Consider the following 27,323-nt stretch of genomic DNA (forward strand, 5'->3'; position numbering starts at 1 on the left):
CTTATGATTCACGAGTCTACGGTGTTTGGGCTTGGAATGTGGATTGACAGCTGTGATTGAGTGCAATCGCTGTGATTGTGCGAAGGGGGGCGTCTGAGAGTGGATCGCGATAGGGAAAGGGCGTACGGTGTGTCCAGTAGGAGTCAGGCCGGAGACTCCGCTGCTCCTCCGTCTCTCTCACCAGCCAATCTGAACTTTTCACCATCGTACTAATAAATTTGGCTCTTGGGAATGAAGACCATCAGATCCTCAGCAAATCCATCGAACTTATCGATCGCCTGTTGGACCTCCCATTCCAAAGCCACTCTGTCACTGCCGTTGAAGTAGAGCCTATAGTATGGGCCGCCGTCAAAGCCATTGTTCGGATTATCGTCCTTATCCGCGTCACCAACAATCACACCTGCGAAGCCCTTGATCCTCAGCATACCCGGAAGGACTTTGGTCCAGACGGTGTGCATGATCTTTGCATCCTTGCGACGGTCGGGGATCCAGTGGATGCAGATGCACAGCAGCTCGGTGTTGGTCGAATCGAGCACTCTGTAGGGGAGGGTGTTTTTGCTGTCGAATGTCAGGTTGCGGTTCGAGTCGGTGGTGGGGCGTCGCGAACCGGTCGAGGTGCGCGCTTTCTTGGACGCAGCGGGCTTGCCAGCTGCCGATGCACGCTTCGATGCACCGCTCGCGCGTGAAGCTGAAGCCGAAGCTGGAGCGGCTGGTCCTGGGTCTGCGCCCGGAGTCGAAGCCGAGACGTCTACGGCCGAAGCCGAGATGTCTGCGTTCGGCTGGACGCGTGACGAAGAGGACGACATGCCACTCGCAAAGATGCTGAAAATCTAAGCAGCCGCTTGAGAGTCGACAAAGGAGATGGCAACGAGATCGAGAGGTTGAAGAGCAAGAAGGGGCCGTGAAGGTGGGCGTTGCAGAAGAACAGGGGCCGGACAGTGCACAGGGCGCGCGGTGGTGGTGGTGGGGAGCGAGGCGTGTCCGATAACGCGTTGGTCTCAGAAACGCGCGTCGAAACCCGTGGCAAGGCTTTCTTTGCAACTCTCTGGGGGTCTGTGCTTCGTCGGGGGGGTGGGATGAGGATGGGTCGCGGGCGGTAAGAGGGGCTAGAGCCCAAATTTGTACCCCCCGTACAGGAGGTAGAAAGCTGTTTCGGTCCGTCCTGGGGGTGGTGGTAGAGTTTCAAGCTCCGATGCCCCTCAAATAGTGCGCACAGGGAGGTTTCGGTGCAGCGTCGATAGGGTCTATTCAGATAGACTCATCTGACGCGGTTACTGGCTCTCAAACCTTTCCAAACACAGGAGCAAACCGACCCTATCCAGTCGCTAGGGTCTGTTGAAGGCCTCGAACCGACCCTCTCAAGTTGATCGGGTCGGCTTGCAAGACGCACTCTCACCGCTCAGAACGGATGCTTAGTCAGCTTGAGAGCTAATTTGACCCTCTCGACACCCTGAACCATCGCAGACCGGGTCTGTTTGAGCGAATAGGCCTTCTCTGCAAACAGGCCATGTCGACGCTGCGCCGAAACCTTCCTAGTTTGCGCGCTCGCCGAGGCGTAGACCATCGTATGGAATCCACAGCCTCAAATAGAATGTCTCGACGCCTTCTCATACTCGCACCTGGAGGCTGGTACGAGTTGGAACGCGCCGGTGCCGTCGTCACGACGAGCTGCACACGCGGTCACATGGAATCACGTTTGAGCTGCCGAACCAAGGCCTTCTCTCACTTTTGACACTGGCTCAGCCTCTTGTGCAATACTGGCACACACTGCACGAGCACGAGCTTCACACACGCTCTGACTCTCGCTGGTACAGCCATGTAGCTCGACAAGAGAGGTCCGGGAGGCTTCCACTGCTCGCCGGCGCCAGCCGGTGGCGACGGAACCTACATCAACAGCTCCTGTAGCGCACACATTGTGTCGGACGTCGTCGACCTTATTTCGCTGCTCATGCGTCCCCACCGAGCTTGCATCGCATTGCATCCAGCTCGAACCCTCGCTGGCGCTTCATTTCACAATGCGTGGCTGTGAAGCTTGCCTCAGCGCAAACTGAAAGCGTCTAACTCTTTCTCGTCCTTCTCTGGTCTTCTTCCCCTTCTTCGCACCATTGCACGTTGTGTTCGCCACATGTCATCGATCAACAGCATGTCGACCTCAACACAAGTCGGAGCGGACGAAGCAAAATCGTCACGCGTAGTCTTTGCATACGATGACGACGGAGAAGAGGACAATGCGCATTCGGCGCTTCTGCCGACGGCTGCTTCCGCCTCAGCCCTGCCGCAGAGGTCATGGCGGTCGTGCCTTTGCAAACGCTTCGTCCTCCTGGTGGCACTTCTCGCGATGTGCGCCGGCATCTTCGCCCTGACCATCCACGGAAAGGAAGGTGAATCTCTCCAGACCTTACAAGACCACATCCATCGACTCGAAGATGCGCTCGCGCACACCTTCCAACGGATCAGTACGCCTGTCTCGGCCAACGCGATCAGCGCGATAGACCCAATCCACTGGGCGGCAAAGGAGCATTCTGTCAGCTCCAACTCTGTTATCCTACTCAAAACAGGTGCTTCGGTACTCTTCGACCGGCTACCGACTCAGCTGTTGCAGGCGCAATTCTCGCTCCATCTCTGGCAGTCGGGTGGGTGGAAGAAGCCCACCTTCCTCGTGTACTCCGATGCCCCGGCGCAACTCGGTCCGTTCACCATCCGCAACGCTCTTGCCAACGTCTCTTCCCACCTCCAGGCCAACGAAAAGTTTTCCTCGCTCTACACGGAACTTCACCGTCTGATCGGAGAACATAGAGCAGAGAGCTTCGAGCACGGTTGGCAGCTGGATCGGTTCAAATTCTCCCCATGTGGGCGGATGCTTTTGCGCGTCACCCAAGCGCGGATTGGTACATCGGCTACGAAGCGGATACGTACGTCCTTTGGCCTTCGCTCTTCCGTTTCCTCTCCACGCAGGATCCGACAAAGGAACAGATCTTCGGTTGCGCATCGATCCTCGTCGCCAACCAGGAGGTGTTCGCTAACGGTGGCTGTCCCTATGTCATCTCTGGCGCGTTGATGCGAGCGACCTACGGAAAGGATCCACATTTCGCACAGCGATTCGAGGATGACGTGGTGAACTCTTGCTGTGGGGACGCAGAGTTGAGTATTGCGCTACGAAAAAGTGCCACAGTGCCAATCAAGAGGCTCGGCGACGCAGGGGCGAGGTTCAACGGCGAGCGACCGAGGGAGGTGCTGTTCGAGGAGGGGAACTGGTGTACACCGGTGCTGAGCTTTCACCACGTCACTTCGGAGGAGGTGAATTGGTTGTCAGGAGTCGAACGGGAGATTCGGACCAGATCGAATGGGACAGTGCTGTACAGCAGTTTCTTCGACTACGTCACTCCTCCGGAGCTCAAACTGGCGCTGGACGTAATAGAGAACGCCCGCAACGCAAGCGGTGTGGATTTGAACCCGACACTGGACAAGTGGGAGGCGTTCAGCGGATCCGATCATCACGTCAAGCAGGCGAGTCGAGCAAACGGGGCGGAGGGGTGCAAGAAGCAATGTCTCGAGAGTGGAGAATGCACGAGCTGGGTGTGGAGCAAGGCAGACCAGGATGCCGATGGAGAGTGTCACACGATGCACGACGGTGTCAGAGTGGGCAAGGAGTATAAAGGCACAGGAACTCGCACCAGCGGATGGATCGCGAAGGAAGTCGCCAGCTTCAAGTCTAGACACGCTTGCAAGGCTCCCCCGTCGGCCTGAGCAATATGCATCTCAACGTCCGTCTTCTACTTGCATCCGCTAGACGCTTTCACATCAACCTGCTTTCTGCTCACGCCTGTCGACGAGGATATGTCTGATGAAGCTGTGCTCCGTTGTGAATGAAAGATGCCAAGAAAAAGTATGCACATGCGTGATGTCTAACGATGCCGCGAGTGCCGAGGTGAAAAGGATGAGTCAGTCCATCATCAAACGAGACTTGACTCGTAACCTTCTCCCTTCCGTCCGCGACATCTAAGTGAAAGTCTATGAAATGCAAAAAAAGCTCTAAAGCAGGATGAAGAGGAGCGACGCCGCGGCCGCGGCAAGAATCACCACAGTCGATCTCGACGCGGTGGACGCCGCATTGGTCGGAATGCCCGGAGCGGTGATGCGCACCACGTCCCTGTTCTGATAATCGCGCTTGGCGGCGTTCATCAGCATCATGAACGCGAGCGACTCGGACGACGTCTCGCCCTGACGGTTGAAGGCGAGCACGTCGACCACGGGGTAGGTCTCCCTGAATTGGCCGATCGAGTTGAGCGACGTCGCCAACGAACGGTACACGATATCTGCCTGTTCGATCCAACGGTTGTTGCTCGGCGACATCGAGGCGAGCCTGTACGTCGCGTAGGCGATCAATGCCGTTCCGGCAGAGTCGTAGAAGGTGGAGGTGTCGTTCATGTAGTTGTGGAAGAGCAGCGCTCGTTCGTCGAGAAGCGGCCAAGAGGCATCGAGGATCTCCTGCATCCAGTTGATCAGATCGGTCTTCTGGGACGTCATGGACCCACTCGCCTGACTCTGCTCGATCGTCGCCAGCGTCCTCGCCATGCCACCCAACACCCAACCGTTACCCGTCGCCCACGCCCCGCCGTCCGTCCAATCGTCGTCATCCGGACTGAGAATGTGACCCCACAGACCCGTCGACCTGCCCGTGGTGAGCCGCATCTCGTTGCGATACAGCCGGATCTGGTCGTACGACGCCTGCAGCAGCGTGTTGTTCCTCGTGATCATGCCGTACCACGCCAGGAAGGGGGGCATCATGTAGATCGCATCGCTCCACAGGCTCACTTCGGAGTACCTATGGCTGATCGCTCCCGACCTAGCCCTAGGCGTGCGGCGGAGCACCATGTTGAGCGTGCGCTGGGCTGCACTACCGTAGAAGCCGCTGCTCATACTGCCTGTGTTACGGTCGATCTCGCCGTCGAGCCATGCAGCGAGCAGGACCTCCGTTCCAGGGGATGCACCGTCGAGGGAGCTTCCGGAACCCTGCTCTTCGTCGCCCGTAATGCGGAACGCCAGCCGACCGAGACTGTCCGACCGCGAAACGGAGGCGTAGGCCATGGCGATGACTTCGTTCGGCGGGTTGCCAGCGGATCGCTCGCTACCCGGCTTGAAAGGTGGACCACCGGAGGAGGACGAAAAGACGGACCAGCCGGGGAAGTCGAGCTCGAGCAGAGCGGCTTGTGAGACACCCTGCTCCCAGGAAGCACGTTGACCGACTAGCATGCCCATCTTGGCCATGTCGCTCATGGTGTTGTTGATCGAGTTGCTGCGTTTGGAGAAGTGGCCGGCGGAGACGGTGGGCGTCACGGTGGCAGCCAGGAAGAGTGCGGTGGTAAGCGCTGTCTTTGCTGCGTTGGCGGCGCGGGTTCGGCGCTGTCGGAGGACCGGCTTGCGAGCGTTGAGGGTGGGAACAGCAGCCACTTCGGCCTCGTCCGCATCGCGAAGCACCACCAGGGTGCCGTTTGAACGGAAAGCGCCGAGGTCGCCCGTTGCCACCCAGTCGTCCTTGCTCTCAACACTGCGTGCGACGAGGTTGCCGCGGATGAGAATTTCGCCCATGGGATCGCCTGCTTGGCCCGGCTGCCTCTCGCCTGCGATCGTCAATCCAGCATCCGTAGCAGCAGTGGACTGTACCAGCTTGATCTCGGCAGAGACGGCAGGAGGACCGACGTGCGCTGGCACCTGCATGCTGCCTGTCTCGTGCTCGGCGAAGGCTTGGAGGTCGAATGCGTGTGTAGCGCTGACTGTCGCAGTGACAGCGGCAGCCTTCAATTTGGGCAGGTATGCGTTGAGTACAGCGCAGCTAAGGTGCGTGCGAAGCGCGTCGAGCAATGCTTGAGGAACGGTGTCGCCTCGGCTAGCAACGAGGACGTTCCTGACGCGACTGGCGCCGATGTTGTCGCGAACCTGGTTGAAGACGAGGCGATCAGCGAGGCTCTTGCGTGAGAAGGTACCGTTGCGGAGGGTGAAGAGCTTGTTCTTGCTTGCCCATGAGGCGAGTGGTGATCGGCGGCTGCTGGAAGCAAGTGTGCAAGCAAGCGAAGAAGCGCCCTCTGCGGATGCGTAGACCAAAGTAGGCTTTGCCTGTGAGAAAGCTGTCGAGAAAGTTGGGCTTGAGTCGTCGTAGTTTGACGTCAAAAGGTCGGCTGTGATGGCAGCTCCGGTGTAGAGCGCTGTCAATGCAAGCGCGAAACCAAAAGGCGACCGCGTGGCCGAGAGCGACGATGCTGACATATGGGGAGAAGAGCCGGCGTCAACGAAGAAGTGGTCGACGGTGCTGGGGATCTTGTCGGCGGGGAAGCTGGCCAGCTGCGAAGTGACGCCCGCGACAAGATTGGCGTGCTGGACGGCGATCCACTGCGACGAAGGTGCTTGCCAGTAATACGACTGAGTCTGGTGGATCACGTCGCGGTCGGCAGCATCAGGACCGAGAAGAGAGCCACGGCTGCCCGCTTCGACAACCCTGTCGAAGGTGTAGATGCGAAGGTGATGCGAGCCGCCAAAGTGCGCATCGGCCCGCTTCTGAACCTGATCGACATCGGAAGCGGGGACGATGACGAGCGCCGAAGAGTCGAAGAAGCCAAGTCTCAAGAGAGCGTCGATGCTCTTGGCAGTAGTGTAAGCGCCAATGGCGGTACGAGCGCCTGTATCCGACAACGCGCTGGGCAGGGTGCTGGCATTCTGATTGTGGAGCTCTTCCGGCGAGACGACGACAGTGTGGAAGCGCGAGCTGACCGAGGTATGTGAGTTGGCGAGCAAAGCGACGAGACTTTCGTAGGAGTCTGTCTCCGACACGACAGCAAATACAGTCTGGGGCACGGGAGCAGAGGAGAGCTTGATGAAGCCTGTCGCAAAGGCGGTAGCGTCGCCGGCGACATCCTCGTTGGACTTTGTCTTGCCGTAGACGGATCGTTTGGCGGTGCGCTCCGAGCCGTCAGCGCCGTGCTTGATGAGGTCGGCGATGTCGTTGACCTCCTTGCGTGGCCTCAAGGCGAGGTCGAAGCCCGAGGGCGAGTTGGCGTTGCGGTAGATGGCCGACTCTTTGGGCTGACGCGTTTGCGATACATCGGCCTGACGTGTGAGGATGAGTGGGTGGATGAGCGGCTGGTAGGAGCGTGAGACGTAGATTGAGAGAGCGAGCACTGCTACCAAGGCAAGCAGGAGCACCAATGAGGTGTCGTCAATGACTAGTGAGAGCACCATAGTGGGCTGTATTCGTGCCGAAGGGAGGTGGAGCGCGTGAAGAGCCCGGCGGATGTTGTAGGAGGTGGTGTACGTTCACACAGCCGACATTCGAGGAGAAGACCAGAAGAGGATAGGAAGGATGAGCTGATGAGGTCGGAATGTGAGAGCTGGAAGGTCTAGGGAAGGAAGAAAGATGAGAAGGAAGGCAGGACTGGATGGTGACCAGCTCAGGGACGGAAGGATGGGGTCCAAAGAAGCAGTCAGCTTCCGAGTGCGAGCAGAACAGTCAGCGCAAAGGTCCCATCCAGAAGGGTCATTCAGACTGTCTGACTGCTGCCCTGCGAAGTTAGCACGTTGCGATCTTATCACCATTCAACGGCGAGGCCGACACGATTGTATGGACCCTTTCGTCATTCTGCTATCGGAGAAGAAGCGGAACCAGCAGTAGTTGCTCATAAGATTCCTGCGCCAGCTGCTGCTGCTGCTGCACCTCCAACTCCGCAAAAAGGCTTGGTCTCGGCTCGAGGCGAACAAGCAAAAAGCGCAGGCCAGCACACCGCTTTCCCCGAGGCTCTTCCTTTGTTCCAAATCTAAAAATTGCCTTTTAGGCCGCTGCGTCATGCATAAAACGTGACGGCTCGGTGACCAGAGGCGCCAGACCACACGTTTAAGCTGGCTTTGCATCCATGAAATCACCAAATCCAAGCTCAGCTCATGACGCAGCGGAAGCACGCCGACCTGATCGCGATGGAAGCCATACTTTAGGCCAGCATACCTTCACTCAGAGCAGACTTTGTTCTTGACTTCCCTTCCATCGCGCGCAACAGAATTGTCTCCTATCGAGAAGAAGGCGAAACGAGGTGCAATGCATGCCGGCGAAAAAAAGGACACCTGCACGAAGAGTGCTTGGCTCCGGAGATGCATCCGAGCTGCAGCTCGACTCTAAAAATCGGTGCTTCTCTGAGACCTGCTAACAGACGTGATGCCCGAGTCAGAGGCAGCGCATCTCCCTGCAGAGCCTCAGCTTGGCTTTCCGCCCATTTGATGTCAAATGCCCGTCGTCGATCGCGAGTGCTTCTCCTTGCAGCCTGTTCTCATCTTGACAGCGAACAGCCAAGAAGAACAGCATGTGAGATACCGCGCCAAGACGGAGCATCGATTACCAGACTTCGATCCATCGAATCAGGGGCATGATTGAGACAGCCTTCAGCCCGGAAAAGGATCGGTTTCTACTCCCGCTACATACGGTTCCCGCTTCGCTTCTCCCGCTCATGGTACCAGTGTCATTTTCCCTATGCGAGAGCACGTTCTGCTGTGATGCCGTTTTGGCAACGCCTTGCATTCTAGACGACATGTTGAGCCTGCTAGCAACGCCAACCATATCGATTCAGAGCTCCCTTCTTCCCACGAAAGGGGTGATGGGGCGTAGGCGTGACTGCGAGACAAATTCGAGAACTCTTGGCCTGCAGCAGCAAAATGGACGCGGAACGCGCCAAGCCCCGACCAAGAACGCGGCACAGCCGACTGCAGTTCAACCCGTTTGCTGCTGCCAAGAAAGCACCCAAGACAGGCATTCGAAATCGAGCCGGTCACCTTGGGCGATCCCCTCTTGTCGGTTTCGCCGTCGTGGCCTTGCAGATGGGCGCCACGACGGGCATTTCCGAACCCTTAAAGTACTGCGCCAAGCAAGCCGGACAAGCACCGATCTGACAACCAACCGCCTGTCGCCTGCTCACACCAGAGCTTGGCACCACGAGCGACCATCGCTTGCCATTCTTCCGATCGGCAGTGCCGAGCTCATGACCCGTGGGTCCCCATCCTGCTTCCATCGGCCCCGATAGTATACCTACGCTCTCATCGGATGATCCGCCGTCGTCACTCAAGTCACACTGTCACGCTGAGTCGATGAGGCAAACGATGGCTTTCTATATCATACTTTTGATCTGAACCCTTCTACATTCGAAACACGATCTAGAGCTTAGCGCGGGGGAGGTCCGAATCAAAGTCGGTGGTCTCCATGTCGTGAATGTCGACGTTCCATTTGGCCGAGTTGAGGGGTTCGCGCAGGGCAAAGTCGAACAGGGCCTCGTAAACCTTGCCATCCGAGCGACCCAGAGCCGAGTTCAACAGGTAATCGGGCACGGCGAACGAGTCGACGAGCGCCACGGCGTTGGGTCGCAATTCGGCCATGATCTCCTGCACCTTGCTGCCGAGCAGGTGGAACTGCTTGCCCGTGATGTAACCCGAAGCGAGGAAATCGGCCGACTCCTCTTCCATCGTGTGGCATGCCCACAGCAGGAAGATGCGCTGCACGATCTGTCGCAGCGCAGGCTGCGAGTTGAGCTTGTCATCCTTGAGGATAGCCATACCGAAGTTGCGAACGAGGAGGTACTGCGAGTGCGCCTTGGAGCAACGGTACAGTTCGACCAGCAGCGAGTTCCACGATCGCTTGGCATCATCGCGAAGCGCGAGCGTCTGCTCCGTCAGGTACGCAGCTCGGTGACCAAACGCACGCATGAAGAACAACGGATCGTAGAGATCACCCGAGAACTGGATGTTGGCCGTCTCACCCTTGTTCTCGAGATAGCGGATCATGTAGTCCGTAGTGATGTTCTTGTCCACCTTGCCCTTGCCCTTGATGGCACGCATCGTCTTGAACAGGTAGCGCGTGCACTGCTGCGAAAGCATGTACGAATCACCCTCCCACGTCGCGTTGGGCAGGTAGTTGGCGTACTGATCCGGAAGACCCGAGGCCATGCTGTAGCCGTGACCACCGCACGCCTTGCGGCACACCTCGATGGCATCGCTGGCGTAGAGCGTGGTGAGCGACTTGAGGCCCGAAGAGGATGCGTGCGTGTCGGCGAGCAGCGAAAGATCACCCGACTCGATGTTGGCCTGGTTCTGCTCGTAGAGATCGAACATGAAGCGCGACGTGTAGTGGAAGGCGAACGCCTGTGCCAGGATGGGGAAGAGTCGGATCTGGACCATGGTGTAGTCCAACACCTGCGTCTCGAGCGGCTTGCCGTCCTGGCCAAACTTGGGTGCGTCGCGGTCGGCAAACTGCCTTCGCACCGCGCAGTATCGGATGGCGACAGTGACAGCGCGCATCAGCACCGTCGAGGCATCACGCACAATGTTGGCGCGCACCCAGGTGAGCGTACCGTAGGCGAGCTTGGCGTTGGGAGGAGGAAGGTACTTGCCCGTCTCGGGCTCGACCTTGGAGAAACGAGCGAGGAGGTTGAAGTGAGGGATACGGACATGCTCGAACAGCATGAAACCGTTGTCGGTGGTGTTGTAACCGGCCTTGGGTCCGATGTCGCCGATGGTGCGACCGGGAAGCATCTCTCGGGTCTTGACATCGCGGATGGCAACGACGAAGGGATGAGGACCGTACGACTTGTTGTTGATGATGAGCTGGGCCATGACGACAGCGTGGTCCGCGGTCCTACCGAGACCACCAATCCACCACTTGCTGGCGGTCAGCGTAGGGCTGTGAATCTCCCACTCCTGCGACTCGGCGATCCAAGTAGCAGTAGTCTCGATGCCCTGGACGTTGGAGCCGTGTCCGAGCTCGGTCTGAGCGTAGCAGCCGATGATCTCGTATTTGGAAGCAGGCTCGTAGAAGACTTTGCGCTGCTCGTCGGAACCCTGGTTGTAGAGGGTAGTCAAGAACATGCTCTTGTGCAGACCCATGGGACCGGGCAGATCGGCGAGCTTCTCGGCGACGTTAGCCTCGTACTGGCCCCAACCGTGCTCGGCGGCGAGCTGAGCCAGACGCTTGTCCTTGAGCATGGCACGACGGAACTTGTCTGCTCGGCCATAGTAGTAGTCGGAGGTCTTGTCAAACACGGGATCGCTGGTGAGGATGTTGAGGATGCGCTCCTGGAGCTCGAGGAACTCCTTGCCATGGATGTACTCGGCCATGGCCTTGGAGTCGAACGAAGCCTTGGATCGTTCGTAGGCGAGGAGCTCGCTGCCGGAGACGCCGGCAGGCTTGAGGCCCTCGGGGAGCTCGATGTAACGGGGTGGCGCCATGTCGTGTATGGGTTTGTGATTGGTGGCGCGGTGTAAGAAGGAGGCTAGGGAGGGTAGGTGTGGGGAAGAAGAAGAAGGAGTGGGGTAAGACGGAAGCAATTGGTATATATCGAAGCTGAGCCGGCCCTGTGTGTATGTGTGCGGGGAGTGTGCCGGTGGCTGTCGAGAATGGGGACCGGTAAGACGGAAGAGGATTCGATGGTCACAGCCGGAGACCCAATCCAATTTCCTCACTCTCCGAAATCGAGAGAGCCGAGCGAGCGTCACGCTGCTACTGAAATTCGATCCTGGTTCGAGAGTCAGTGTCGGCCTGAAAGGAAAAAGTTAGCCGGTGGCAGAGGTGTTGCGTTGTGCGTGCGTGTGTGCCTGGGCCGAGTGTTTGCTTCCATTTTTCCTCAAGCCTCAGTTGGCGGGAGATCGACTCGTCTCTCCACACCTGCAAGCAACAAAGCAAGAAGCGAGACCGGAGAATATTTCCTCAGCCACTCGACGCTTGCACGCAACTCATAGATGGTCCCAACCACTTCTGGTGTCAATGAGCCATGTTGCGTTCAGACGTGCCAGAGCGTAGGAAGGGTACAATCCATCGCCACCGCCTGCAGATGGGAAAGGGTGTAACACTGCCATCAGAGTGCGAGTTTGCGCGCGCAACTGAACCCCGCAAACGAGGATGAGGTAAAGCGAACAGGTTGGGGACCGGCTCTTTGCTTCACCGGGTGGGTCGCCTGCAAGAAGTCGGATCGGTCAGCGTCATGGCCCCTTGCCGGATTCGTCGGATCTAGCCAGACCCGGCGGCGATTTTTCGAAAGCTGTTAGGCTGTCAATTAAATTTAATTTTGGAGTATGCTTGTCAGTCATGCACGGGCTAACATCACGCGCGAAGGGGCAGAGCACGTCTCGCACGATTGAAATTTGAACAACACGGCACGCCCATCTCCGGGCGAAAAAAGGCTGAGTCGATGCGCTCGCTCGTCTGTCGCGCTGTCGAGCTGGTGGTGCAGCTGCAAGCCACACGACCGTTGTGCGAGATTGGAAAGGGTGCCTGGCTCATGTCCGTCAAGTCCTCGGAGGAGAAGCCAAGATGAACACGAGCCAACTCTGTTTTTTCCCCTTGCTCGTGCCCAGGCACGCACACCGTCTCGCTCTCGCTCTCGTATCTCTGTCTGTTCTCTCTTCTCTCACCCCACGCCGTCATCTTTCAATTGGCACTTCGCTTGACGTCTAATCTCCGTGCTGTCCAGATTGCTTGCCGTCTCATTGAAGTGATGTTGAAAGTGAAGAGGATGACTGACGTCGCACCGTGCATGTGCTTGAGTCGTGTCGAGCCGCAAACAAGGCTTTCGGGAGTGCGAGACGAAGGGAAAGCCACGTCGGAAACGCACGTTGTCGTTGGTCTGGGCAGTGCTCAGCTAGTGACCTCAAAGCGGACCGAGCAGATACATGCATGTTCATGCTTCGACATCTCCGACCTTGTCGTCCTTTGCCTTCTTCGTCGCCGGTCATACCTCTCACCCTCTCTGATCCCGCTTTTCGAACTCATGCAAATGCGACTCGCAAGCGCTGCTCATCCTCACCTTATCCGAAGCACTGCTCTTCCTCATCCGCTGATCAGCTACGCTTCCATCGGAAACTAGTCCTCTCCGTTCCCCTCTTTCTTCCTTGCCTCTTGCTCTGTCCACTCCGTCCTCTATCCGATACGTCGGTCGTTCCTCTGCAGCACCAGCTCGCTTGCTCGTCCGCTCCCCCGCACGCCGCGGCGCATCGAGTCAGAAAGGCTCAGTCGTCCATTCTGACTTGTCCGTCCCACCTCGTCGCCTCGTCCTTCTCCTCTTGCTGCCATGGCAAAGCGTCCCCCCGCAGGGCATCCGCCAGCCTCTTCTTCGACCAGCATTCCTGCTCATCACGGAAACAGATCTTCGTCTTCCACTTCGTCGGCCGCACCATCTCCCACTTCGGCCGCAACCTACTACAGCGATCGATCTCGCAGACCACCATCTTCTTCTTCCGCCTCGGACCTCACTCTACCCCCTCTGCACACCGCCTTGGGCTCCAGCTCGCTTCCACGCGGATCAGCACTACCACCTCCTCTACTTCCGCCCACCTCTTCTTCATCACGGTACGAGTCGTCCTCCAACCAACCCGCAGGCCGACCCACCTCTCCTTACAAACCTTTCGTCACGCCCTCCCATCTGATCCACGGCGGCCGTGTCACGATTCCTACCAACTCGTCCCGTCCACAGCCTCCTCCTCCTCTTGCGACCAACGTCCCCGCCAACGCCCACGATCGGCGATCCGCAAGCATGACATCCAACCCAGACGACATCGCTGCTTCCTCCAATGGCGCCGAAGCCGCATCTACCGACGCAGCCAAGAAAAAGTCGACCAAGAAAGCCGTCTCTTGCGAAGCATGTCGTAGACGCAAGCTCAAGTGTGATCGCGGCTGGCCTTGCGGTGCATGCCGCGACCGCGGCGAGTCGAGCAAGTGCGAGTGGGCCGAAGGCGTCCGTCCACAAAACACCGGCAGAGATACCGGCGACTCATCGCAGATCAACGATCGTCTCGACCGTCTCGAAGCTATGATGGGCGCCATTGCTGGCTCTCTTGGTGTCGATCTTCCAGGCGCCAAATCCTCTCCGTCGACGGCCAATGGTGTAGCACAACGGAAGCTCTCCTCCGTCAGCGTCAACTCGGCCAACGCCGCCTCCACCTCCAAGCTCTCTACCCTCGCAGAGCTGGGCGCCGTCGAGGCCAGCAAAGCCGCCGCTCTCGCTACCACCTCCCCTCCCAAGAACGAAACGCCGCGTCCCTACTACTCGTCCGGCTCCGTCTCGTGGGGGTTCGGCTTCGGCTTCTCCCAGATGAACCAGGTCTCGTCCGAAGAGATCACACGCACCACCTTCTACGAGCTGCTCAACCTGCTTCCCGACAAGACCATCATCCAAGGTCTCACCGACTTCTACTTCCGCGAGCTCTCCTGGATGGCCTACCTCATTCCTGAAGAGGCCTTCCGAAAGAGGCAGCGCGCTGTTGAGGAGGTCCGGCTCTACTGGGATGGCCGCCCCGACGCTATGCCGTACGCAGAGATGCGTGATTCGCTCCGCCTCGTCTCCACCATCCACGCGCTCTGCGGAGCGGCGCTCGTCTTTGGCGAGCCCAAGGAGGCCGAAGATCTGCCCGAAAAGTATGGTAAGCAGGCCTTCACCATATTCCTCGACGCCGCTCAACATGCTCTCACCGTGCTCGATATCTACGAGGAGCTCCACGTCGACAATGTCCGTACCATGGTTTTGCTGAGCTCCTGCATGAGCGCACTGAAAGGTCCCGCCGTCGGGGCAGCCATGATGGCCAACATCTGCTTCATGGCCTACGCCCTTCAGCTTGACGTGGAGCCTTCCGAAACACTCCCATTGGACGAGCGCAAGGATCGCATCGGTCTCTTTGCGACACTCTGCATCAGCGATTGGTTCTCGGCGGGCAACGTCAAGCGCAGCTACATCATCGACCCTGCCAACACGAGCATGCCTTCGCTCTTTGGACCCGATGCGCACAACAGCGAATTGGTCTCGACCCATCTCCAGTACAAGCTCAAGCTCAGCGACGTCGCGCGTCGAGCGAGTCATCGCATCCGCATGAGCGAAGACGAGGCGTACGAATTCACAAAGCAACTGCACCAAGAAGTCGTCGCCATCGAAGCCAGCATCCCCGAGCATCTGCGTTTTGACGATTCGCTCATCGACTTGCAGGATTCCGACAACCAAGAGACGTGGCAACGATCCGCTATGGCCTTGGCGGTGCAGATGCAACTGCTCACCTTACACAAGCGCTTCTACGTTCAATCGTGGAGCAACCCAAAGTACAAAGAGTCGCGCGACATTAGCTTTGCGGCGTCGATGCTTATCATCAAGGTCTTCCGCAATGCTTTCAAGTGGTTCACGCCACGCGAGAATGCGACCATCGACGAGCAGAGAGCCATGATCGGCGAGGGCATGCGCACGCAGCACAAGTCGGTCTCGCGGCTGTGGTTCTTTGCCCAAATGTCGATCATCGCCTCGCTCGTGCTGATCCACTTTGTCTCGATGCTCGATACGCACCCGCAAGAGTCGTGCGACTGGGACAGCTCCGAGCTGCGAGCGCAGATCACCGACGATCTCAAGTTTGTACGACTGCTGCTGCAAGCTCTGTCGAGCAAGTCCAAGCTGGCGATGGATGGTGCTAGGGCGATTCAGCCTCCTGAGTCGAACCGCAACAAACGCAAGGCGGACGATGCATTGATGGGCCCCAGCCACGGACCTGGACCGACACGAGGCGGCGGACCGCTGAGTAGCCGCTCAGCGGACAGCGCGCTCATCTGCAACCCGAGCCATCATTCGACCTCGTCCGCCTACTCAAGTGGATCGACACCTGCCATGACCCATGCGCATCGCACCTCGCCTGCCTACAACTCGCCCGGCTCGAGCAGCACGAGCTCGCACAGTCTCTCGCACTCGGCCTCTGCATCCGAGCTGATGCGTCCCAAGCTGCCCTTTGACGGGTCGATGGCTCCCGCCAATGCCAACTCATTTGACGACATTGAGGCGCTCTGGCAGAAGCAGCCGTGGCAGACGGCGTCGTTGCGCATGGGCACGTCGCCCGGCGTTTCGCCTAGCTTTGCTGGCGGTGCTGGCAAAGCCAGATCTGCATCAGGAACGAGCCATTCCTTTGGCTCGAATGGCGCACACAACGGTAGCAGTAGCTACTTCCCTGGCAAACAGCCTGGTCAGGGCGACGCGGTCGCTGCCTCAGGCATCCCTGGTCTCGCCGGCAACACCACCACCAACGGCGATACCAATGGCTCTAATCCCGACTGCCCGCTCATCTGTGCCAGCTTCTTCGGTCCAGACGCGAGCTTCAATGACATTGCTCGGGCGGAAGCGGCGATTGGCAGACAAGACGCTAGTTACGGATACCCTGTGGCTCCCTTGAGCCCTTTCACGGCGTCGTTCATCAACAGTCTGGATCAGTACGTGGCAAGCTTGGAAGAGCCGCTGCCGTCCGGCAGTGCCTCTGCCGTACCTATCCCAGTGACCGGCGTCAGCATGGCGGTACCTCAGAGTCATGCCATGGCCCAAGCTGCTGCGATGGCAACTAGCAATGGATCCACTGGAAGCAGATGAGGCGCTCGCACTCTCAATGTTCATGATACGATCTTGGATGATACCAATAAACAACCACCTTTCGCGTTTGCTGCGGGCTTGTCGTAGATGCACTGAAGTCGACGGCGATGTTGCAGCTGTGTCAGTGTGAAGAGGCGGCGAGTATGTATTGAATTTGCATTGCCGGCAGCAGCATCTTTGAGAAAGCAAGCGGCTTTGGAATTTGCGGGCGTACTGCTTGACTGGCTGCTGCTGCCGCCGCTGGTTTTGAGCCGGCTTGAACGCCGAAGCGCTAACTCGCTGTGGCTTGTGGCTTTTGGACCAAGCTCGGACCATGCACCTTCTTGTTCGCCCTTTCACAAACTTGCCCCGCATCCGAACGTTTGCTTCCCTTCTACCCCACAGCTCACCGCACTACAGTAGGACGCCGTTCGTCTCGAAGATCCTTTTTGTCCAGCTGCCCTCTCGGCTCATCTATTTCCGCGTTGTACCAGGATTCCTTCCTTCCAAGTGGAAACACTATTTAGAGTGTCCTCCGTTCTTGCACTCCTCTACCATCCTGCCCATCCTACCACCGACGTTCTTAATCACCGGGAAGCCTCGAATACATCCAAGATGACGACCGCACGCACGCCCTTCGACTGGTCCGTCACCGACCCGCACCACAACAACCAGTACATGCGCTTCTCCTCGCGCCGCTCCACCGTCCTATCCACGAAAGGTGTCGTCGCCTCTTCCCAGCCTCTCGCCTCCTCCGCTGGAATCGAGATTCTCAACGCGGGCGGCAACGCAGCCGATGCAGCCGTAGCAGTAGCTGCGGCACTCAACGTCACTGAGCCTTGCAACACCGGTATCGGCGGGGACGCCTTCTGCCTCTTCTACGATGCCGAAAAACGCACCGTTCGCGCCTTCAACGGCTCTGGTCGTGCTCCTCAAGCAATGACACTCGACGTGCTCCGCTCCAAGGGCGTCGACGGCATCGAGATCCCCATGAACAGCATCCACGCCGTCACCGTGCCCGGTGCGGCCGCGACGTGGGTCGACACAGTGGAAAACCTCGGCTCTGGCAAGCTCGGCATGTCGGACATCCTCGCCCCCGCCATTCGTCTCGCTGAATCGGGCTATCCGGTTCACGAAAGCACAGCCTACCTGTGGAGTCGCAGCGAGAAACTCATCAAAGCAGCTTCGCCGAATGCGGACGAGATGCTGTTCGAGGGAAGAGCGCCGAGGACGGGCGAGCTGATGCGCATGCCGACGCTCGCACGCACCTTCCGCGAGCTCGCCACCAAGGGCAAGGAGGGCTTTTACACGGGTCGAATCGCTCAGGCCATCGTCGATCTCGTTCAGTCCCAAGGGGGTGTGCTCGAGCTCGACGATCTGAAGGATCACCTCGGCCGCGGAACGGAAGAGGTGACGCCCATTCAGTACACCTACAACCACCCGGCCAGCGCCGGCGATCTGGCCGGAAAGGAGGGCGTGACGATGTACGAGTGCCCGCCCAACGGTCAGGGTCTCACCACGCTCGTTGCTCTCGGCATTCTGGACGAGATGCAGAACCAGGGCAAAGTGGGCGATCTGGCGCAGGTCCAGCACAACTCGACCGAGTATCTCCATGCGCTCATTGAGGCGTTGCGCCTAGCATTCGCCGATACGCGCTATCACGTCTCCGATCCCGCACACTCGGAACACGACGTAGCCGCTCTCCTCCTGAACCCATCCTACCTCGCATCTCGAGCCAAACTGTTCGATCCCACCCGCGCATCTGTCGACCTCGAAAAAGGTTCGCCGGCCAACACGTGCGATACCGTCTACTTCTCCGTCACGGACCAGTACGGCAATGCTTGTTCATTCATCAATTCGAACTATGCGGGTTTTGGCACGGGAGCTGTCCCCGCTGGGTGTGGGTTCACGTTGCAGAACCGCGGTGCGGGGTTCACGTTGCAAGATGGTCATCCGAACAACGTTGCACCGCGCAAGAGGCCGTATCATACGATTATCCCGGCGATGGCGACGAGAGGCGACGAACTCTTCCTCAGCTTCGGCGTCATGGGCGGCTTCATGCAGCCTCAGGGGCAGGTGCAGGTGCTGATGAATATTTTGCATCATGGATTCAGTGTTCAGGACGCGCTCGATGCGCCGAGGTTCTGTATCGGAGCGGGCATGGCCGGGCCGGAAGGCGCGACGAGCGAGGTGTACTTCGAAGAGGGCGTGGACGAGGGCGTGGTGGAGAAGCTGAGGGCGATGGGACACCAGGTCAAGGTGGTCAGTGGCTGGGGACGGTTCCAGTTCGGAAGGGGGCAGGTGATTCAGAAGGTTGCCAATGCAAGTGGGAAGCTCGTCTGGGCTGCGGGAAGCGATCCTCGAGCCGATGGGCAGGCGATTGCTCAGGTTTGAGCGACTGTGCTTGTAGACGACTTGGAAACGAATGGAAGGATCTGTGCCATCACTTGTGCGAGCAAAAGAGTCTGAGCCGTGCGAATGGCCGAGAGAGTCGATGGTCGACTTCCTCGCTTAATATAACCGTCTGCAGCTCGCGCTCTGCGCAAGTCGATGTTTCTTCGAAGTTGACGTTCCATGACGAAGCTGCGCAAAGAGGAGTCTGAGGCTGAGTTGCTTTCATCTGCGCCCTCACCTCACTTCCACCACGGTGCGTTCGACTCTACGATAATTATCGCCATTCGTCAACAGCTTCTCCTTTTGAGCCAACCTCAACCATCGACAGCACAATTTCACGCCCTTCCCGGACCCAACACCATGACCACGTCTCGGAACAATCTGACCTTGGCCGCAAGCACCGATGCTTTGACCACCGATCCCTTTGCGACGTACGCTCAAGGCGACTTTGCAGGCCTGCCTGCCCGACTGAAGGACATTGGCCCGTTCTGGAAGCACGTCGGTTGGGGAAGCCTCTTCCGTCATATGCCACGGGTCCCTACGCAATTTGTCAAGCTGTCTGACCTTGTGCGAGACGAGTGGGCCGAGGTCCGCATCAATGTGCTCGGCTACATCGCTCATGTTCCGCACCTGATTCTGCGCCATTCCATCAGGACCTGGGACATCAACGTGACCTCTCTGCCCGACGGCGAAAAAGTTGACATCGACATTGAGCTTCGCCTACCTGCGCCCTCGTATCCTTGCCTTTCCGACGAATCCTTCCCCGGTCTGCCTATGGATCGTAGGTCGCTTGTGGCCATACTCAACGTCAAACTCATGACCTCGCCGCACAGTGGAGAAATCCACCTCAAAGCCGATGAGGAGACGTCCATTTTTCGTTTTCAAGATGGCTGCGACTGCGGTCGTTCTTAGCTCCTTCGCAACCCGAAGCGTGAGCTCAACATGGGCCGTCCGACATCATCAAAATCAAGTCCTCTGTCTTTGTCACCCGTCATTCTCACCATCACAAAGCCCTATACGAGCCCTACTACTCCTAAACCATGTAAAATCCGCACTCATCAACAATGTTACTGATTCGTCGATTCCGCTTGTGTCTATCGCTGCATCTACCCAACTTGAGCGCTTGTACTTGTCAAAGCGAGCTGGTGTCTGGACTCATCGATATGTGAAGAGTATTGCTGCGCGAAAGAGTGCAAGCCGTGCGAAAGGGCAAGAATGGCTCGACTCCCACACTTCGTGTCGCCCACTTCATTTGGCGCTGCATTGTGCCTTGAGCACACCGATGCCTCCTGAGCTGAATCAAATTCGTAGAAAAGAGGCTGGTTCTAGGTGCTTTCCGCCACACCATCACCATAGTCCCATCGCCGTGCGCTTGATACATCGCCATTCATCGGATACATTGGATCCATTTTCTGGCAAGACGGTCTCGTCACCAAACATCAGCAACATAAGACCTCACCCCGCTCAGCGACAACATCAACATGTCTTTGCCACCGGCAACAGCCCAGAGAAGTGGGCAGCCCGCCTCTGTCGTGAGCTTCGCCATCCGCTGCGACCCTGCGCATCACGGACAGGTGCTCGAGCATCTTTGTCGAGCTCGCGAAGCCATTCTTGCCAACATTGGCTACGGCGGGCAGCTGATGATGCTCCAACCACGACTCATCAAGCTGACGTCCAAGCCATGTCCATCGATGCTGCATCCACCACCAGCGCGACTGCCAACGCCGCTCAGACTTCCGCAGCTGTCGGTACTGCCGCTCCTGTCATTGCACTTTCAGTGCTGCCAATGAACGGTCCGCTTGCGCCATATGCCCACAGTGACTTCGCAGGCCTGCCCGCTCATTCCATGACAATCGGCAAGTGCTGGTTGCATGTTGGGGTAGGAATTTGCCGTTACGAGATGCCACAGGTCAAGATGCCATTTGTGCAGCTAGTTGACCTTTTGAAGTGTCAGACGTCTGATGTGCGCGTCAACGTCATCGGCTTCGGGAGCCGTTGGCCAGAGCGGGAGCAAGAGAAGGGCGAATATCTACTGGTGAGCGACTCCCTGCTCAAGAAGGATGGTGCTTCCCATATCCGTCTCATGGTTTCTGCACCTGTGGAACTACCATTTGATACTGCATTCCACCGCCTGCTGGTGGGCCACAAGTACTATATGTCAATCCTGAATGTCGAACTCAAGATCTCCGAGTCCGGTAAAAGATGGCTGGTCGCCGACGGCCAGACATCTACATTCGTAGCGGTGGGTGACTACAGCAGCTACACCTGCCATTGCTGTCCTAGCTGTCCTGCTTAGCTTTGTCAGGCCATCAAGAGCCAGCTAGACATCGTCTTCCCCTCGGTATCAGGCCAACGTCCTTCCTCATCGTTCCAGCGTGTCTCAATCCTCCCAAGCCTTCTCGCCATAGATGTTCATTGTTTCAGGTCACATTCTCCTAATGGCAGTACGTCATCCACCTCATCACCTGTCAGAAAACCATGTAGAAAGCGCCTCTTGTCAAAAACAGTATATCATTCGCCATCTCTCCGTGCGCTCATCGCTGCAGCATACACATTTGAGCGCTGATACTTGTGGATAGACTGTGTCGTCTGAATTGATGGCAGCCGGAATGTATGACTTGTGCAAAAGGACAAGAGTCGAAGGTCGATACCCACATTTCATATCGCCCCTTGAACGTGTTGATTATTCTCTGATGTACGCCGCTCACGAGTGCAATTCTGCACAACAGAATGATGATTTGCTCAGCTCCTTCCTTTCCCACCCTCACCTCGACCTCGACGAGAAAATAACGCCATCCATCGCGATCTGTGCGAGGCAGGCCTCAGCTTTTTGACATCAACAGCGCGCACTTTACCCAGCGAGGCATCTCGAACATGACTCCTCCTTCGCCACCGAGTAAAGGGCCAGATGATCGGACGTCCCGCGTCATCTTATCGATCGACTGCAGCCCGGCAGAACGTGAACAAGTTCTCAGAATCCTTCAACACGCTCGTGCAGCCCTCAAAGCCGACCTCGGTCACGATGGACGGCTGTTGGTCGATTACGAGGATGGCGAAAGTGGCGAGGCGGGCGCGTCGGTCAGACCTACGACATCAAGCAGCATGCCGCTCGACAGATTTCAAGAAAGCAGCCCTGTGTCTGTTAGCAATCGAGGCGGCAGGATCGACACAAGCACAGACCAGGCTGTTACAAAGCGCGAAGCTGCCGAAGAAGGTGACTCTTTTCCTGCCGCCGCAGCACCAGTGCGCAACGTTCGTTCGAGGACCACTGATGGGCTGTTCAATCCAGCTCAAGCCGCCCGGCCCGCTCATTCGATTCACGTCACGACGTCGACGGCTACTCCGACGCTCAATAGTGTGTCTGCAGAGACCGCACCTGCAGACGAGGATGGATCGATACAGCCTGACGCACTTCCTGTTGCGCCGTACGCCGTCGGCGGATTCGCAAGTCCTCCCGCCGTCATGCTTCAACTCAGCGCCGCTCACAAACATATTGCTCTGGAATCTCGCCGGTACCAGGCACCCAGTTGTCCACTGAAGTTCACCAGAGTGGTCGACCTCTTGCGTAGCCACGGCTCGGATTTTCGAGTCAATGTGCGCGGCTACTTCAGCTTTTTTCCGGCTTCAGACCTTGGAGCGATCACCAACGGCAAGATCTGGAAGTTGATGCTGTATGCTGTGCCCGAGTCCGGAGAGGGCAAAGCTCCCGGTATTCCGCTCTTGATGTCTGTACCCGACAACGTGCCACTCAGCACACTCTTTCCCGACCTGGCATTGGACCGACCGCCCGAAGTGGTGCAACTCGATGTCGTGATTCTCAATGCCGTGCTGATAGGCTGGCACGGCCGCAGCGACAGGTGGCTCATTGTCGATAGTCAGACATCGATCTTTTCCAACCCATCTGTGTTATGGCGTCGGGGCACATAGACTGCCACCGGTGCCAGACGGCCCGATGAAGCACCACGAGTCCGTTTCAAGTCCGTCGGCTCAACACCAACCAGTTCCTCGGCACTGAGGTCGAACAGCCAACATTGATACCTTTGTCAAGCGCTCAGACCATGTAAAATTACACCACTCTCAATGATAATACATCCCCCACCGTCTCTTCACCTCCTCATCGCCACTCCAACCCCACCTCACCCTGACCACCTCCGCATCGAACCCCTCCTCCCGCCTCGGCGGCTGTCGATCCTTAAACCAGCTCTCTATCGCTGTAAATGGCAGCAAGGACCGCTTCTTCTCTTTTCCGCTTGTCGGTCCGTGGTGTGCGCGAAAGTGATTGTTGTGTACGCAAACATGCTTCGGAACGTCAAAGTAGATGCATCGTATGCGCACGCCGAGAGTCCGCGCGAGGTCGATGTAGTGTTTCCTTGTTGCACGGTCGCGATTTGTGTTGTCGACCACGCACGAGAGGTCGGAGGATAGCGTGTCGCGCACGGCGCGCAGGCACTTGTCACGAGAGCGGAGAGTGTCTTGATTGACGTGAACGTGTCCGGCGGGCTCGAAGATGCGGTTGAAAAGAAACGTCTTGCCCGACGCCGGGGCGCCGACGAAGAGGACGATCTCGGGCGCACTTTGGTCGCCGAGTATCGTTCGTGCCACGTTTGGATCGTCTATCGAGGAAAGTTCGACGGTGACCACATCGTCCTCCGGCTCGGCAACGAGGCCTTTCAGCGACGGACCAGGGATGACAGACGACGGCGACCAGGGACGCATTGGGATTTCATACTCCTTGTCTTTCGCCAAGAAATACTCCTCCGGCGTGTAGAAGCCTAGACCTGCATTGAGCGCCCATTTCAAGTCCGTGTCCTGATGGTCTCGATATTTCTTGCGCCCCGCCGCGTCGCCCACGAAGAAGCTCTCCTTCAGATCCACCTCCACGCCGCCATTCCATCTCGCCACGAACTCCGTCCACATCCCCAACCGCGGTTTGCGATATTCATCGTCGCCTAGTGCGGCCAGCACGCGCATCGGCACGTCGATTGCAGCGGCGATATGCCCCATCTTCTTCTTCCATGTCGCGAGGCCCGACTTGGCCGAGTAGGCGGTTTGCTTCTGATTGGTGATGACGACGACGGTAAATCCTTCTGCGTGCTGATTCCGTATGCGCTGTATGACCGACAGGCTACCTGCCCGGGGTGGAGACGAGAACAGGAAGTCAAAGTCGTACTCGTCCGTCTTGCTTGGAAATGTCTTCCCGTTCTTCGGCCGGACAATGGTGCCGTCGAGATCGTAGAAGGCGACTTTTGAACTTGGCTGCGGATCCCCGTACACACCGTGTAGACAGGTCTTGTTGGCCCCGATCGAGTCCAGCCATTTGAGCTTAGCGCTAGAGGAAGAGGCTCCATTCGCCGATGCACTGGAGCTGGCGGTCCGTGGCTGAAAGATCGAGGCAAGGGTCGCGGTTGGCTTCTTGATCGCCTGTTCCATGCTGCTTGAAGACGATGCTTGTGGCGGCGGACCGGTCGAGCTCGAAGGTCTGGTGGGAAGTACTGGCTCGTCGTCGTCTGACTCATCGCGCTGCTTCTTCGCCGCCCCCGCATCGGTTTGCTGCGCGAGCGTTCGCTTCATCGCGACGGTTCCAACAGCGAGGCGGACGCCGACAACTGCTCGATTGCTCCTCGATGCGACCTGAGAGCCAAGTCCTCGTAACGACCACAGTGCGGTAGTGATTGACAGTGCTGCAGTCGGAGGCGGGTCGAGATTGCCATTCGGCGGAGAAGAAGCGAAAGAGGAAGGAGAGCTGGTGGTCGGAAGCTGAGTTGCGAAATTAAGCTCGCGAGGAAGTGGCCCGTGAGACACCCTTTTTGCGGAAGCAAGATAATCCGCTGTTAAAAAAGCGCTCGGTATATTCACACCACGAAAAGGCGACCAAAAAGGTCCCCCCCCCCCCCCTCCTCGTCGTTCTCGGCATTCTCATCTCGTTTCCTTTCACGCACACACCAGAGTATACCGGCACTAGAAGCGCAAGATGCCATTCTATCATTTGACTCTATCTATGGGCTTCCTGAGGCTACATCTACTTCTCAGCGAAGCTCGTCTACTCCTCAGCGGTGCTCGTTTCCTGAACCACCACCGGGGGACATTCAGGCCTCGTCAGGTTGGCTCCCAGCTGTCCTCCAAGCCAGATAGCGACGCCATTGGTCCAACCGAAGCCCGTTTGGACGGTATACTCACCGCCCGACCCGGCGGCGTTGATGTCGCTCGCATTGAACTTCTCAAACATGTTGCCGATGGCGGTGGAAGCATTGAGGCCGTTGGCAGTGAGGGTTGCGTCGGGGACGGGCTGGAAGGCGGCGTCTGTGGTGTTGAGCTTACCGCCCGTGGCGCGCCATGAGCAGAGCGCGGAGGCGACGTAGCGGTTTGCCAGCTCGCGGACCAGCTCGTCGCGCCAGCTTTCGCCACTCGTGTTGTTGCCCGTGTTGAGAGCGGGAGTGAGCTCGACAGATGGATCGCTGGGGTCCGTGGCGCCGGCAGAGGTCTCGTTGATCATGCTTCCGGGCTCGTTCTCCAGGCCCTGAACGGGCAGGGTGTCCTGCGTCTGGCCAAGCTGGTTCGTGCCGTTGACCATGGGGATGAGGGCAAAGGTGCCGTTCTCAGCGGAGAGCTGGGCGCCGGAGGCGAGCATGTCGGGAAGGTTGCGAAGCGCCTCCAGAGCGATGTACGTGTGAGGTGGCCAGGCGTTGGCAAAGTCCCACTGCTGGCCAGTGGTGATCAGCGAAGCAGGAAGGGTACCGTTGAAGCGGTCGATGATGTATCGCAGACCCGAGAAGACAGCCTGCAGGTTCTCCCTGCGCTGGTCGATGCTGATTGTCTCGTTGATGAACTCCTGCGGCAGGATCTGAGCCCACAGCGGGAAGAAGCCAGCGGGAGTGAAGAACGGAGCACGGTCACCCAGAGTGGTGTTGAAGTCGTAGAAGAACTTCTTGCTGGGGTCCCAGAAGACATCGAGGATGGCCTCCTTGCGAGCCTGAGCCTGCTGTGCCCAGTAGTTGGCACGCGTAGCGTTGGCCTGCGTTCCGTTGCCCGAGACCTTGTAGAAAGCCGAGAGCTTCTGCTCGCAAGCAAAGAGGATCGAGTTGAGGTCGACGGGCAGCTGAGCAGCCGTGTTGAGGAAGCGCTGAGCGGGGATGGTATCGGTCAAGTTGATGGTGGGGCGCGTGGACCAGCGAGCAGCCGAGTAGTCACTGCCGCTCTCTGCACCGGAGGCAATATCCGAGTAGAGCTGGGCCTTGGAGGTCTCGTTGAGCTCGAGACCGGACTGGGCTGCCTCCTCGACCGTCTCGTAGTCCTCGCGGTAGCTTTCAGGGCGAGGAGCCGAGGTGTCGACCTTGTAGTGGGTGATGTTGTGGGTGTTGTTGGTAAAGGGCGAAGTGAACTCGATGGTGCGGTTGGTCTTCCAGTAAGACATCTCGCGCTCGAGCAAGGGAAGGAATCGCTCCAGCACCGAAGTGTCGTTGTAGGCCTCAATGTACTTGTCGATCATCAGCGTAAAGAAAGGAGGCTGCGAACGGTTCTCGTAGTAGATACGGTTGCCGTTGGGGATGAAGCCGAGCCTGTCGATGAGATCGCCAAAGTTTTCGAGGATGGCTTTGACGACCGACTGCAGCTGCGAGGTGATCAAGCCTTCAATGACAAAGAAGGTGTCCCAGTAGTAGAGCTCGCGGAAACGACCACCAGGAACGACAAAGACACGGCTCTCGTTGAAAGGAATGAACGAAGAGACGCATCCGTCGCACTGGACACCGCTGGGGCTGGAAGAGTTGGTGGTGCGGGCGAGCAGCTCCCAGTAGCTGTGGACCTGCTTGAGCCAGTCGCGGACCACTTCGTCCTCGACGCCTTGCAGGAATTCGGGGTCCTCGACAAACTCGTCGCCGAGATCGGCGGGTACGAGCTCGACACCTTCCGCGACGAAGTTGTCGTCGACGAATTGGACGATCTCTTCGTAGGTGATGTTGCTAGTGTTGCCACCGCCGAGCTGGTTGAAGTTGTTGACGACTTCGGATTCGGGTCTCGAGGTGGCCTTGTCGACAAAGGTCTTGCTGTCCTCAAAGATACCGGCAAGCTGTACGGCTTGCAGCAGAGGACCGGGACAGTAGATGGGCGAAGTGCAGAGCTCCTGCGAGGGTGGCAATTCACCGCTGGGGATGACAGCCGAGGGGCTGCCTGTGGCCGAGGGCACAGCCGCGGCTGGCTTTTCCGTCAAGGGGTTGACCGACGAGCTGGAAGCGGCCGAGCTAGATGAAGCAGAGCCGGAAGCGCTGGTGATGGAAGAAGAAGCAGAAGAAGCTGCACTGCTTGCACTGGAGGCGACGCTGCTCACCATCGAGGTGGTCGAGCTCGCGGCGGACGTGGCGCTGCTAGAAGGGGTGGCATCCTGGGCTGCGACCGCTGCCAAGGCTGGCAGGAGCGCAACCAGCGATGTGAGAGCCGGCAGACGCATCTTGATGAAGGGGTGAACTGAAACGGTCGTGCTTGCAATGAAGAAGACGACAGTGAGATGGAGGTTAGGAACTACGACGACGTCGAGTCTGGGAGTGGTCCTTA

General features: G+C 58.1%; 10 protein-coding genes across 10 annotated transcripts; 5 read left to right on the forward strand and 5 right to left on the reverse strand.

The window, feature by feature from the left end:
* Positions 1-209: 209 nt before the first annotated feature.
* On the reverse strand, positions 210-806 carry PSEUBRA_006112 (uncharacterized protein; the record flags this gene model as incomplete). Its single annotated transcript, XM_059465693.1, has 1 exon — positions 210-806. One exon carries the CDS (start codon positions 804-806, stop codon positions 210-212), a length of 597 nt encoding a protein of 198 aa, XP_059321727.1.
* Positions 807-2,143: 1,337 nt separating this feature from the next.
* On the forward strand, positions 2,144-3,747 carry PSEUBRA_006113 (uncharacterized protein; the record flags this gene model as incomplete). The annotated part of the gene is made up of 2 exons (XM_059465694.1): positions 2,144-2,869; positions 2,956-3,747. 2 exons carry the CDS (start codon positions 2,144-2,146, stop codon positions 3,745-3,747), a joined length of 1,518 nt encoding a protein of 505 aa, XP_059320320.1.
* Positions 3,748-4,032: 285 nt separating this feature from the next.
* On the reverse strand, positions 4,033-7,233 carry PSEUBRA_006114 (AMP-dependent synthetase/ligase; the record flags this gene model as incomplete). Its single annotated transcript, XM_016439473.1, has 1 exon — positions 4,033-7,233. One exon carries the CDS (start codon positions 7,231-7,233, stop codon positions 4,033-4,035), a length of 3,201 nt encoding a protein of 1,066 aa, XP_016289801.1.
* A 1,953-nt stretch (positions 7,234-9,186) lies between these two features.
* PSEUBRA_006115 (Acyl-CoA oxidase, C-terminal) lies at positions 9,187-11,250 on the reverse strand (the record flags this gene model as incomplete). The annotated part of the gene is made up of 1 exon (XM_016439476.1): positions 9,187-11,250. One exon carries the CDS (start codon positions 11,248-11,250, stop codon positions 9,187-9,189), a length of 2,064 nt encoding a protein of 687 aa, XP_016289802.1.
* Positions 11,251-13,088: 1,838 nt separating this feature from the next.
* On the forward strand, positions 13,089-16,403 carry PSEUBRA_006116 (Zn(2)-C6 fungal-type DNA-binding domain protein; the record flags this gene model as incomplete). The annotated part of the gene is made up of 1 exon (XM_016439454.2): positions 13,089-16,403. The coding sequence occupies one exon, from the start codon at positions 13,089-13,091 to the stop codon at positions 16,401-16,403; it is 3,315 nt and encodes a 1,104-aa protein (XP_016289803.2).
* A 594-nt stretch (positions 16,404-16,997) lies between these two features.
* PSEUBRA_006117 (Gamma-glutamyltranspeptidase) lies at positions 16,998-18,776 on the forward strand (the record flags this gene model as incomplete). Its single annotated transcript, XM_016439451.1, has 1 exon — positions 16,998-18,776. The coding sequence occupies one exon, from the start codon at positions 16,998-17,000 to the stop codon at positions 18,774-18,776; it is 1,779 nt and encodes a 592-aa protein (XP_016289804.1).
* Positions 18,777-19,136: 360 nt separating this feature from the next.
* PSEUBRA_006118 (uncharacterized protein) lies at positions 19,137-19,688 on the forward strand (the record flags this gene model as incomplete). Its single annotated transcript, XM_059465696.1, has 1 exon — positions 19,137-19,688. The coding sequence occupies one exon, from the start codon at positions 19,137-19,139 to the stop codon at positions 19,686-19,688; it is 552 nt and encodes a 183-aa protein (XP_059321728.1).
* A 2,190-nt stretch (positions 19,689-21,878) lies between these two features.
* Positions 21,879-22,703, forward strand: PSEUBRA_006119 (uncharacterized protein; the record flags this gene model as incomplete). The annotated part of the gene is made up of 1 exon (XM_059465697.1): positions 21,879-22,703. One exon carries the CDS (start codon positions 21,879-21,881, stop codon positions 22,701-22,703), a length of 825 nt encoding a protein of 274 aa, XP_059321729.1.
* A 150-nt stretch (positions 22,704-22,853) lies between these two features.
* PSEUBRA_006120 (Polynucleotide kinase 3 phosphatase) lies at positions 22,854-24,347 on the reverse strand (the record flags this gene model as incomplete). Its single annotated transcript, XM_059465698.1, has 1 exon — positions 22,854-24,347. One exon carries the CDS (start codon positions 24,345-24,347, stop codon positions 22,854-22,856), a length of 1,494 nt encoding a protein of 497 aa, XP_059320321.1.
* Positions 24,348-24,816: 469 nt separating this feature from the next.
* PSEUBRA_006121 (Glycoside hydrolase, family 37) lies at positions 24,817-27,219 on the reverse strand (the record flags this gene model as incomplete). Its single annotated transcript, XM_016439470.1, has 1 exon — positions 24,817-27,219. One exon carries the CDS (start codon positions 27,217-27,219, stop codon positions 24,817-24,819), a length of 2,403 nt encoding a protein of 800 aa, XP_016289806.1.
* Between the last annotated feature and the right edge of the window lie 104 nt (positions 27,220-27,323).

The sequence above is a fragment of the Kalmanozyma brasiliensis genome, assembly GCF_000497045.1.
Source record: "Kalmanozyma brasiliensis GHG001 unplaced genomic scaffold PSEUBRA_SCAF8, whole genome shotgun sequence".
NCBI classification, from domain to species: Eukaryota; Fungi; Basidiomycota; class Ustilaginomycetes; order Ustilaginales; genus Kalmanozyma; species Kalmanozyma brasiliensis.